The sequence below is a fragment of the Hylobates moloch genome, unplaced genomic scaffold, assembly GCF_009828535.3.
Source record: "Hylobates moloch isolate HMO894 unplaced genomic scaffold, HMol_V3 SCAFFOLD_1, whole genome shotgun sequence".
Lineage (NCBI taxonomy): Eukaryota > Metazoa > Chordata > Mammalia > Primates > Hylobatidae > Hylobates > Hylobates moloch.
In genome coordinates, this window is record NW_026652276.1 from 62833704 (window position 1) to 62847210 (window position 13507).

Consider the following 13507-nt stretch of genomic DNA (forward strand, 5'->3'; position numbering starts at 1 on the left):
CTCCTGGGATATGGCATAGTGTCAAGGATTAGGAGTAGTTAGTAACCACAGTAACTGAAGCTTATACAATACTGGCTATGTATCAGGCACAGGTTTAGGCAATTTGCATAGAAAAATCTCAATTAGTTTTCCCACCCATCCTATAATATAGCTACTCTTATTTTTCTTAATTATAGAAAAGACAATGGAGGTATAAATAAGTAAAATAACTTGTCCAAGGTTGCACAAGAAAGTAGTGCACCCAGGAGTCTTCAGCTTCTAACATATCTGTCTCCTGAGTTGGTGCTTTTAACAGGTGTAGAACAGTGTTGCCTGTGTCATCTTAAAAAAAAAATTTAAGGCTTGATTCTATGCTCAAAAAATTGAGGGAAGACATTTTTTCTGCCTAGATATCTACAGTGCCTGTTAGTATATTAAAAACTCTGAGATGCGTTGCAGAAAAGAACTGCTTTAAGCTTTGTTGAAGCAAGATTTTCTAAATGTATTTGATGACAGAATCTTTTTCATGTAACAGCTTTACATATAACCTACTTTAGGGAATGATGACATGGGCTTTAAAGTCAGATGAACAGGAGTTTGGATGCAGGCTCTACCACATACTGAGTGATTTTAATCACTCTAAACCTCACCTTTCTCATCTGTAAAATGGGAATAATAATATAAATATCATAGAGTTGCATTATACTTTAATAAGAATAAGGGACATAAATCACTTAGCACGTTACCTGGCATGCAGTAAAATCTCATTAAATGGTAGCAGTTATTATTATTATTTTCTTATCTTAAAAAGTAAAATAAGTTCTGACACAGTTCATAATCCCTGTAGTTGTTAGCACTGTGCCTTGTTAGTCCCTCATAAGTATTTATGGAGTCAAATAATACTATTATTTGGAGAAGATTCTTTTTAGATAAATATATTCATTATATATCTTGGTTATTTAAGTATCAGATACTACACTAAGGTCAAATAAGTTTCAACTAATTCCCAGTTGAATACTATATCTGTTTGGAGGTCCAGTATTTTAAATCTCTCAGGTTTATGGTAAAATGCTTCTCCCTCAGCTGGAGAATGTATCTATATGACTGGAGTGTTTTCACCTTTACAATTTAGTGAGCATAGCATGGTAGTGAAAAGCAGAATTCAGAAGTCAAATAGCCTGGGTTCTAATTCTGTCTCCTCTACATATAAACTATATGAAGTTGGGCTTAATCTCTCTGTGCCTCAGTTTCTCTTCTGTAAAATGGGGCTAATACCTTGTTAATCAGATTGCGAGGATTAAATATGTATAAGTATATATATATGAGTATATGTAAATGAGTATATATACCTACATTGTAATGAACTTAGGATAGTGCCTGCTACATAGTATGTTCTATAAAAATGTTATCTCTGTTATTGCTATTACGAGACCTTTTCGAAAGCAAAATCCTTTATCAGTCACCTCCCCTATTCATATAGCCACCTCTTAGTGGCCATGCTTTGATAGTCTCTTGGTAAATTATTTTCTTCACCTAGCAGATTAATGAAAGAAAAGAAATGCTGAGAGAAGTGGAGGAGATGCTGTGATGGCAATTATCCTGATGAGAGAAAAAATATGCAGTATTAGGTGCAACAAAGCTAGGAAAGCATGAAAAGAGAAAACTGAGTTTGGCAGAAAATCTGAAATGCCACTCATTTAAATTTCTTTAAAGAAATCTTTTGGAGTTCTATAATTGACATTGCCTCCCCTAGTAGGTTTTTATAATACGTTAAGTTTTTAATTTCAGTACTCACTGACGGGAACATGCATAATAATGGCATAAGAAGAAACTACTCCTGCAGGATATAGAATAGATACAGATTTGATCTCATTCTGCAAATGCGTCTTCATGCATATTTGTTGACTCTGGCATACTGTTTTGAAGAATGAGGTATTTTGTTTGCTTCTGTTTTGGCATATAAAGAAGAGCCACTAGGAATTCTCAAAGTTATAATCTAAATGGGCTTTTAAGATTATATATCTAAAGGCCAAAGACTAAGGCAATAATTTCAGGTGTCATCTGTCCTTAAGTAACGTTGTATTGTGATGTATTATGACATAATCCATTAACATAATAAGGTACCTATTATGTTACAGAGGCAGTTGGCTGAAATAATAGTTTTCTTATGATCATATTAGGAAATTGTCTTTTACATATTATTGGTTTCATAGCTATAGATGAATCAACTTGTATTTTACCATCAAAGTGAAATGTATGGAAGAAATTTAATTGCATTCTAATGGGAATTCATATTCATATGAATACATGGAATTTCCATGAGTGAAACTGGTGGACTAAAGGAGATCCCCAAACGCCTGTGAGACCTCGACTCTGTCTGGTGTCCAGACTCTCGATGCTGTTGTGAGAAGGAATTCAAGGACAAATTGGGATAGAGTGAAAGTACAGATTTATTGCAAAGTGAAAAGTACACACTTAAGGAAGGGGATTGTGGGCATACTCATGAGCAGTGAGTCACATCACAGGGTTTGGAGTTTCTATATTTATGGGTTTCTTTAATCAAGTGGTGGGATATTCATAAAGATTCCTGGAAAGATATGAAGATTTCTTGGAACTGTGTGCTACCCATTTTTACACCCAATATGGGTGGTCTCAGAACTGTCATTACACTGGTGGTGTGTGATTTAGTATGTTAATGAGAGTAGAATGAGATCCTAGGTGAAACCTAGGTCAAATCCAGTGCCATGTTGAGTCCAGTTAGTCTTAGCCAGCTTGGCCCACACCTTCGTTTTTCAGGGTCTTATCAGCCCCTACCTTATGCAGCTATTTCAATAGTTTTCTTCTGCTAAACATGTGAAACTGCTGTCTGGAATTTTCTATTCTCCTGTGACCACCTTGTATTACTCCTGTCTCAAGAGTGTTAAATTATTCCTGTTAAATTTTTGGAGTATGCATGCTTATATATGTGTATTTCATTTTAGTACAGGAAGTTTGATAAATATATGCATTCAGTGATATGAAAGTTTTATTATCAAATAGGATGGCACCCTATTTTGATTTTATTCATTATGACTTTATTGATTATGATATATACCAGATTATATACTATGTTCTGAAACAGAACTACAAATAGGAGGTGTCTTACGTAATATTGCCAAATAGTTTATACAAAAGTCAAAGGTTGGTTCTGTCCCATGAGAATAGCAACGTAATGGGTATATTATATCACCTTTTGCATTAAAATGCCTGCTCATTATATTTTCAACATTTTTTCTCAGCAAGTCCTTGACTTTTAGAGAAATTAAGCATTTTCTTTCAGAGTGCAATGCATTTGGGCCAAATTTCCGCTTGTAACTCCTGCTGACTTTCGGGCACCCAGAGGTGAGAAGAAAGGATTCTTAACAGCAGCAGCAGCAGCAGCAAAATCTGAAATATGAAGACAGAGAGATCAGAGCATGAAATAACTTGTTCAAAAAAATGCACTTTGTCCCTATTTATTTACCATTTGCAAAAACAAGCAATAAGTCCTGGTGAAGCAGTATTAAAAAGTAGGTTTTAAAATTGAAAACAGCAAGGTTGAGGTGAAGGATTAATGAAAGTATAGTTTATATTTATTCAGAAGATCTACCAGTACTTTAAAACAATCTGTGTTTAACATGGCAAATTGTCTGTCGTTAAAATGCTAATGAAATGGTAAACAGCTGCTAAGTTTTTTATGCTAATGAGTAGTGGCAGCTAAGTAGTTCTCAAGCCTTGTTTTTATTAGCATAGAGATTTGATTGGGTAAGGGGGATCATTGCGCATTCCAACCTTTGTTGATGGAGTAATCTGTTTGTGAAGTTCCCTGTTGCATTCTATTTGATTTGGGTTTGTTAGTACAAAGTGACTCTCACCAGGCCCTAGGGAGCCATGTATTACACAGTATTATCAGAGCCACCATTGTGGGCTTAGAGAAAGAACTTTGCTTCCCTCCAGGAGACTCACAATGGCAAAATAATTACACATTTGTTTATCATTCAGCTTTAAGTAGAATTAGTCTATACCTTACTTTAGACTTTTAATGATTATAGTAATAATAAATTAAAATAGGCCATTAGGCTAACATAAGAAATATCTCTGTTTTTTAATTTAGCTAAGAGTTTAAAGCAAAACTTTTAAAATATTTTAATAAATGCCCCTGCAACATTTGATATATTTATATAATACATCATCTTAGATCTACAAGCACTGAAGTAACATTACCTAATTTGAAGAGTAATGTGTAATTAAATACAGGGTGGTTATATGAATCACATGCTGAGATCAGAGTATTAACTTGAGCATCCGAAAAAAAAAAAAAACTACTCTCAATCTATACTTTTGGCTGGTTCTATTTTTGCTGAGTGCTACTCTGTCTTCCCTAATGGATGGGGCTGACCTGAACACTTGCCATTACAGATAAATGCTTCAGGCACCCTTCTCTCTTTTTTCTCTTCTGTTTTTAGGATCAATGTAAATGAAGTATAACAGTCCATTATTGGCAACACTATTGCCAATAATGTTCTGGAACGATTTGAAATATGATGCAGAGTTTATTAAGAAAATTCATTCCCAAAAAAGGATCATTGAAATAGAAATTTTAATGAGTCTGAGACACTGTGTAAAAGATTGGTGGAAATTTTAATAGTTGGAGCATTATCTCATACTGTTCATTTCTCCTTGAAGTCAATAGGGGATGTTAGGTATATAATTATTGTGTGGTCCTATATAGGCAGGCCAGGAAAAATTGGAACCCTCATACACTGACGGTAATCATGTAAAATGTTTCAGACCCTTTGGAAAACAGCCTGCCACTTCCTCAAAATATTAAGCCATTTAGTTACCAGATGACCAATTTCCAGAATTTGACTCCTAAGTATATACCTGAGAGAACCGAAAAGATATATCCACGTAAGAACTTGTACATGAATATTCAAAGTAGCATTGTTTATAATAGCAAAATAGTGGGAGTAATTCAAATGCCTATCAATTGATGAATGGATAAGCAAAATTTGGGAAATCCATACAATGGAATATTATTAAGCCTTAAAAATGAATGAAATTCTGACACATGCTACAACATAGATAAACCTCAAAAACATTATGTCAAATGAAAGAAGTGAGTCACAAAAGACTGCATCACATATTATATGATTTCATTTAAATGAAATGTCTAGAGTAGAGAAATCTAGAGATAAAGAAAATAGATTAGTGGTTGCCAGGAGCTAGGGATATTAGGAGGAAATGGGGAGTGACTGCTAACGGATAAGAGTTTCCCTTAGATGTCATGAAAATGTTCTAAAATTGATTGTGGTGATGGTTCTACAATTGATTTGGTTTAGTCCAAATCTCATCTTGAATTATAGCTCCCGCAATCCCCACATGTCATGGGAGAGACCTGGTGGGAGGTAATTGAATCATGGGGGCACGTTTTTCCCATGCTGTTCTTGTGATAGTGAATAAGTCTCATGAGATCTGATGATTTCATAAAAGGCAGTTCCCCTGCACACACACTCTTGCCTGCCACCATGTGAGACAAGTCTTTGCTCCTCCTTTGCCTTCCACTATGGTTATGAGGCCTCTCCAGCCATGTAGAACTGTGAGTCCATTAAACCTCTTTTTCTTTATAAATTACACACTCTCAGGTATTTCTTCATAGCAGTATGAAAATGGAATAATACAACAACTCTGTTAATAGGCTAAAAATAATTGAATTCTACAATTCAGATGAATTGTCTGGTATATGAGTTATACCTCAATAAAGTTGTTATATTAAAACAAACAAACAAATAAACAAACCTTACATGCCAGAGCCTGCCTACCAGAGAGTTACCTGCACCAGCAGTTACTTATCTATACTACATGAAAGTTAATACACTAAAGAAGGATGCTTGTTACTGGAGAGGAGCATTATAAATCTTCTACTCATGCATTAAACCAGATACCTAAGGAGGTGATAGCAGAAGTTCTAGCCAGAGTGTTTAGACAAGAGAAAGAAATAAAGGACATCCAGATTGGAAAGGAAAAAGTCAAATTATCATTATTTGCAGATGGTATGATCTTATATTTGGAAAAAACTGAAGATTCCACCAAAGAACTAGAACTGATAAAATTAGTAAAGTTACAGGATACAAAATCAACATACAAAAATCAGTAGCATTTCTATATACCAACAGCAAACAATCTGAAAAAGAAATCAAGAAGGTAATCCTGTTTATAATAGCTATAACTAAAATCAAATGCCTAGGAATTAATTTAACCAAAGAAGTAAAAAATCTCTACAACGAAAACTATGAAACATTGATGAAAGAAATTGAAGAGGACACACACAAGGAAATGGAAGAATATTCCATGTTCATGGATTGGAAGAATCAATATTGTTAAAATGTCCATACTACCCAAAGCAATCTACAGATTCAATGCAATCCCTATCAAAATACCAATGACAACATTCTTCACAGACATAGAACAGACTATCCTAAAATGTATATGGAAGCACAAAAGATCCAGAATAGCCAAAGCTATTCTAAACAAAAAGAACAAAACTGGAGGAATCACATTACCTGACTTCAAATTATTTTGCAGAGCTATAGTAACCAAAACATCATGGTACTGGCATAAAAACAGACACATAGACTAATGGAACAGAATAGAGAACCCAGAAATAAAGCTGTACATCTACAGTGAACTCATTTTTGACGAAGGTGCCAAAAATATACATAGAGGAAAGGACAGTCTCTTCAATAAATGGTGCTGGGAAAACTGAATATCCATATGGAGAAGAATGAAAGTAGACCCCTATCTGTCACCGTATACAAAAATAAAATCAAAATGTATTAAAGACTTAAATCTATGACCTCAAACTATGAAACTACTATGTGAAAAAATTGGGGAAGCTCTCCAGGATATTGGAGTGGGCAAAAATTTCTTGAGTAATACCCTCCAAGCACAGGCAAGGAAAGCATAAACGGACAAATGAGATCACAAGTTACAAAGCTTCTGCACAGCAATGAAAACAGTCAACAAAGTGAAGAGGCAACCCACAGAATGGGAGAAAATATTTGCAAACTATCCATCTGATATGGGATTATAACTAGACTATATAAGGAGCTCAAACAAGTCTATTTTAAAAACCTGAATAAAAAATGGGCAAAAGATCTGAAAAGACATTTCTCAAAAGAAGACATACAAATGGCAAACAGGTATATGAAAATGTGTTCAATCATTGATCTTCAAAAACAAATCAAAACTATAATGAGATATCATCTCACCCCAGTTAAAATGGCTTTTATTCAAAAGACAGAATAACAAATGCTGGCAAGGATGTGGAGAAAGAGGAACCCTCCTCCACTGTTGGTGGAAAGGTAAATTAACACAGCCACTAAGGAAAACAGTTTGGTTGTTCCTCAAAAGACTAAAAATTGGGCTACCATATGACCCAACAATCCCACTGCTAGGTATATACCCCAAAGAAATAAAATCAGTATATCAAACACATATCTGCACTCCCATGTTTATAGCAACACTATGCACAATAGCCAAGATTTGGAAGCAAACTAAGTGTCCATCAACAGACGACTGGAAAAAGAAAATGAGTTACATACATACAATAGAGAACTATTCAGCCATAAAAAGAATGAGATCCTGGCATTTGTAAAAACAACATGGATGAAACTAGAGGACATTATAAGTGAAATAAGCCAAGCACAGAAAGACATACTTCACATGTTCCCACTTATTTGTGGAGCTAAAAATTAAAACAATTGAACTGGAGACAGAGAATAGAATGATGGTTACTAGAGGATGGGAAGAGGGCAGGGGAGTGGGAATGGTTAATAGGTACAAAAATATAGTTAGAGGCTGGGTGTGGTGGCTCACACCTGTAATTCCAGCACTTTGGGAGGTCGAGACTGATTGTTGCTTGAGTCTAGGTGTTTGAGACCAGCATGGGCAATGTGGCAAAAACCCCATCTCTACAAAAAATACAAAAATTAGCCAGGTGTGGTGGCATGTACCTGTAGTCCCAGCTACTTGGGAGACTGAAGTTGGGGGCTCACCAGAGCCCAGGGAGGTCAGGACTGCAGCGAACCATGATCACACCACTGCACTCCAGCCTGGGTATCAGAGCAGGACCTTGTCTTGAAAAATAGTAATAATAAAGTTAAATTAAAATTTAAAAAATAAAAATATAGTTAGAATAGATAAGATCTAGTATTTGGTAGCACAACAAGCTGACTATAGTCAACAATAACTTATTGTGCATTTCAAAATAACTGAAAGAGTATAATTGGATTGTTTGTAATGCAGAGAAAGGATAAATGCTTGAGGGGATGGATACTCCATTTACCCTGAGGTAATTATTATGCATTGTGTGCCTGTATGAAAATATCTTGTGTGCCTCATAAACGTATGTACCTATTATGTGCCCACAAAAGTTAAAACAAAATTTGAAAACAGTCAACAAAAAAAATAGAGGTGACAGTTAATTTAACTGCTAAAAAGGATATTTGCTACAATAACACAAAACAAATTAGAAATAAAAAGTTGAAGACAAAAATTTGAATCCCTGTCCTAACTACTACCTGTCCCCCAACACCCTGTCTGCAGCCAAGCCATAATCAACCCTTTTAGTCTTTAACTATCCAATGTCTAGACTACCCATTTACTTCAAAGTAAGAGCAACTTTCAGAAAGTTTTTTTTTTTTTAAGAGAACAAGTTGAATCATAACTTTGAGAGCAGACAGTAACTATTCAGGTTCAAGTTTTCTTTTTCTTGTAAAAACCCTATATTTATCTCTGATTTGCATAAAACCTGTCCACTAGCTGTTCAGTAATTCTTAATAGCAAAGAGTGTCTGGCTTCAAGGGGTTCCTCCCCTCTTCTCTCCTGCACTTTTGGCGAGTCAGAGGCAAAGCGTTGGCCAACAGGACGTTCTCATTCTGCCTGACCCACCTGCCAGTAGGATCTGTCTACTAGGTGTCCTGGCTGAATCTGAGCATCCCTCAGCCCTTGCCCATGGGGAAGCATTGTGCATCACTGTCTTGGATAATGAGGAGGAAGATCCTTTTTACTGTGTTTACTACTCCTGTGCCATTTGCGTACTTACAGCATAACTCTCTTGCTTGCAAGTTGCAGCTCAACAGACTTGTTCTTGCACTGTAGGTTTGGGAGGGAGATGGATGTGAGCAAGAAATTGAATTCATTTTTGTTTTGTTCTTGGCAGGCAGTACATGCCACACTACTACCCTTCCTGCTCTTGTGCGCACACCTACCCTGATGATGCAGCCTTCACTGGATATCAAACCATTTATGTCTTTTCCAGTGGACAGTAGTTCTGCTGTTGGGCTCTTTCCAAATTTTAACACAGTGAGTAAACTCATTTCTATTTTATTTGTGTCCTCCTCCATCACTTTCATTACATTTGTGAATAGTCAATAGATACAGCCTGTTTCCAAAGTGTGTAATTTTAGACCATATATTGGTTATGCTGCTCAGTTGTGCTATGAAAGATGATGCTTCACCCATGGGAGTAGCCCAAACAATAGCCAGTATGTTTATTATACAAATATTTCCACAGAAAATATTTTCTGAAAAATTTTCACCTGTTATGTTGCACAATTTTGATAGAATTTCCAGTGGCTTTAGAACGTACATCATTTCTGGGATGTTATTCACATGCTCAGGAATACAATTTAGAGATACCAAGACTCATTGATTTTTCCCTTCTCTTAGAAAAAAAAAAATGACTGTAGGATTTATCTCTCTGGCTGCATTTTTATTTGGGAGATACTTTAGATAAAATGTGAATCCTACACAACCAAAATTTCTATTTGGGGGCTATTGTAGATGATGTGAATTTGACTCTATTAAGAAAAAGAAAAACACTCATTTTAAATCTACACATTAGTTATCTGCAAGACACTTTGACATTTTAAAACATAGGATAAGTGTTAGTGAATTACCTATAATTACTGATGTTCTTCAGGTCAGCTGACCTTCTTTTATTTGAATGAAAAACATTTGTAGGTGTGTCAAGTGGAGCATGACATCTTTCAACAATATAATTTAGCATAAAATCAATCTGTAGCCAGATTCTAAACCTTATAGTAAAAGAAAAGGTTCAACAGTTCAGGTGAATGCGTAAATTGTCTGCTTGGTTGTTAAATACAGTTAGTTGGGGCATGATGGTCTACATTAATGATGCAGCATTATAAATGCTGCTGTAATAAAAAAAAATTGCATTATCAACACCACGAGGCAGCGAGCATCTGAAGTACCGCCAAATGTTTCATTTTGCAAACCTATCTTCTGTAAGAAGTGAAAACAGCAAGAGGATTTTTCCTTAAGGATTGTCAATAAAATCTGCTGACAGGCCCTCTGTCAGGGTTTAGTGTTGTAAGGTAATTAGGGGGTAGGGCATCAGCCAACTTTTTACAGGGCGCTGGCCTTGATGTAGTGAGTAAACAGTTAAATGTTTTTGTCTTCTTTGAGTTTTTCAGAGACAAGTCAAACAGTTAAAAAAAAAAAGTTACAAAAGGTGAGCATTGTTCCTAGAGCAGTGGAGGGGCTCAATAGGATAAATCATGCCTGCCTTGGTTTCATTGATCCACCCGCTGCATCCCAGAACACCACATGATGCCATTTCAGAGAATGTGAACTTGAGGATGCCAGTGGTATCCTCTATTCAAACATGTGTGACACATTCCAATCATAACTGAATTAAGCTATACTTCGTAGAACATTTATGAGGTATTTGTGTTTTGATTAATGTGCCTTTGGAAGTTAGCATTTATAGCTATTGCTGAAGTCTAGTTGTTGTCAGGAAGCAGCATTCAGGATGCAAGTAGTCATAAATGGCTTACTGTGGCTCACCTCTCTTTATTTTGTTTTCTTTTACTTTTTATTTTATTTATTTATTCGTTTGAGACAGCTTTGCTCTGTCGCCCAGGCTGTAGTGAAATGGCACGATCTTGGCTCACTGCAGCCTCCACCTTCCAGGTTCAAGTGATTCTTGTGTCTCAGCCTCCTGAGTAGCTGGGATTACAGGCGCCTGCCACCACACCTGGCTAATTTTTGTGTGTTTAGTAGAGACAGGGTTTCGCCATGTTAGCCAGGCTGTTCTCAAACTCTTGGCCTGAGGTGATTCATCCGCCTCGGCCTCTCAAAGTGCTGGGGTTACAGATGTGAGCCGTCGGGCTGGCCTCTTTATTTATTTATTTTTTAACATAAATAATACGTGAATACTTAGTCCAAAAATTCAAATAAAACTTTAGCATTTGAGGTAAAATTAGAAAGTCATATTCCCTACCCCTGCACATATTTTTACTTCCTCCACTAGCGGAAGGTGGTCAGCAACTGGTATCCATCCTTCTAATCCCCTTCTGGAAGTATGTTACACATATACCTAAAAGGTACCCAGTCACAGTTTTTTTTACGATTGCAATCATATGATTAGCACTAATCTGTTAGTCACTTTTTTTGTTATCAAAATGTCTTACATCTGCCTGTTTTGAAGAGCTGTAAAACAAAGATGGAGAGAATACCTTCATAAAGGATTTTTAAATATAAAATTACAATTTCATAACGGTTTGTTCATGTTGCATAGAGGGTACAGATGCACTAACATGTCATTTTGTTTGTTTGATTAATTGTACACAGCAATTAATCTTATGATATATTTGAGAAAACCCAAAGAATAATTACATTAATATAAGTTCATTTTTTTCCTTCTTGGAAGAAAATAAACATAATTTTCAAACAAAAATACTATTTGGCTAAGGTGAAGAATACCGTAAAGAACTACGTGAAATAATTATTTTACTCTCCCTATATTATATGCGTGGCATTTATCAAACAGGAGCCCTTCTAGTAGTGTATTAAATATTAAGTCATTCCAAGTGGGACCCTCTATCATCTTGCAGGAAATGAATTTATGAGATCATTGGGTGACCTGTGATTTTTCCCTGTGAGTTGCTATTTAAATTACTCTAATTCTTTTCCTATAGACTTTTCCATTCTAGTATCCAACTCACCCAATAGAATACCTAAGGGAATGTCATGAAAGTCATTGTCCACATTTTCCTAGGAAAACGCTATTACATCACCACTAATAAGTATACTGGATTATTGTATATTTGTGATGTTTTACATCTCTCAAAGTACTTAGACCTTGAAACACTTTGGCAGGCAGTCATTATTACTCTTATTGTCTACAGGAAGAAAGAGAGTTATTGAAGGAAGAACTGAGACTTGAATTAGAATCTTTTTAACTTCAAAATTCATGTTCGGGCTCTTTACGTCCTTGAGTCTTTTGGCCCATATCACCTCCCACCTCATTCATTGTGAACAAAGCTCAATCAGAAATCTTTTGTGCTCTTTTCTGGAAGTCTGGAAGGCAATTTTCAGCAGAATCATTAAATAGAAGGAGGAAATGGTTTTTTTGAATGTGTATAATAGACCTCTACAAACAATACGAAGCAGAATATATTTGAAAAACAGCCGTAATTTATTGTTGGCAAATTTTTAAAGTATATTGTACTAAATAGTCCACTTGTTCTTTGAAAACTAGGTGAAATCTATCTTATCATTTTATTTTTAACCAAGGTTAATATTAAAAAAATAAGAAATGAGGTCAATTGTAATCTTATTTATTTATTTATTTATTTATTTTTGTTATTATACTTTAGGTTTTAGGGTACATGTGCACAATGTGCAGGTTTGTTACATATGTATCCATGTGCCATGTTGGTTTGCTGCACCCATTAACTTGTCATTTAGCTTTAGGTATATCTCCTAATGCTGTCCCTCCCCCCTCCCCGCAACCCACAACAGTCCCCGGAGTGTGATGTTCCCCTTCCTGTGTCCATGAGTTCTCATTGTTCAATTCCCACCTATGAATGAGAACATGCGGTGTTTGGTTTTTTGTCCTTGCGATAGTTTACTGAGAATGATGTTTTCCAGATTCATCCATGTCCCTACAAAGGACATGAACTCATCATTTTTTATGGCTGCGTAGTATTCCATGGTGTATATGTGCCACATTTTCTTAATCCAGTCTATCGTTGTTGGACATTTGGGTTGGTTCCAAGTCTTTGCTATTGTGAATAGTGCCACAATAAACATACGTGTGCATGTGTCTTTATAGCAGCATGATTTATAGTCCTTTGGGCATATACCCAGTAATGGGATGGCTGGGTCAAATGGTATTTCTAGTTCTAGATCCCTGAGGAATCGCCACACTGACTTCCACAATGGTTGAACTAGTTTACAGTCCCACCAACAGTGTAAAAGTGTTCCTATTTCTCCACATCCTCTCCAGCACCTGTTGTTTCCTGACTTTTTAATGATGGCCATTCTAACTGGTGTGAGATGGTATCTCACTGTGGTTTTGATTTGCATTTCTCTGATGGCCAGTGATGATGAGCATTTTTTCATGTGTTTTTTGGCTGCATAAATGTCTTCTTTTGAGAAGTGCCTGTTCATGTCCTTTGCCCAGTTTTTGATGGGGTTG

General features: G+C 35.9%; 1 protein-coding gene across 10 annotated transcripts in view; it reads left to right on the plus strand.

The window, feature by feature from the left end:
* The window catches only part of ZNF385B (zinc finger protein 385B), a 427950-nt gene that overhangs the window by 317119 nt on the left and 97324 nt on the right, over positions 1 to 13507 (plus strand). For 8 of the 10 annotated variants that reach the window (XM_032755256.2, XM_032755253.2, XM_032755254.2 and 5 more), the window contains one exon: positions 9221 to 9363. The exons of the other annotated variants lie outside the window; for them this stretch is intronic. In XM_032755256.2, the coding sequence (XP_032611147.1) occupies positions 9221 to 9363 (143 nt within the window). The remainder of the gene's footprint in view (positions 1 to 9220; positions 9364 to 13507) is intronic. 10 annotated transcript variants of the gene reach the window in all.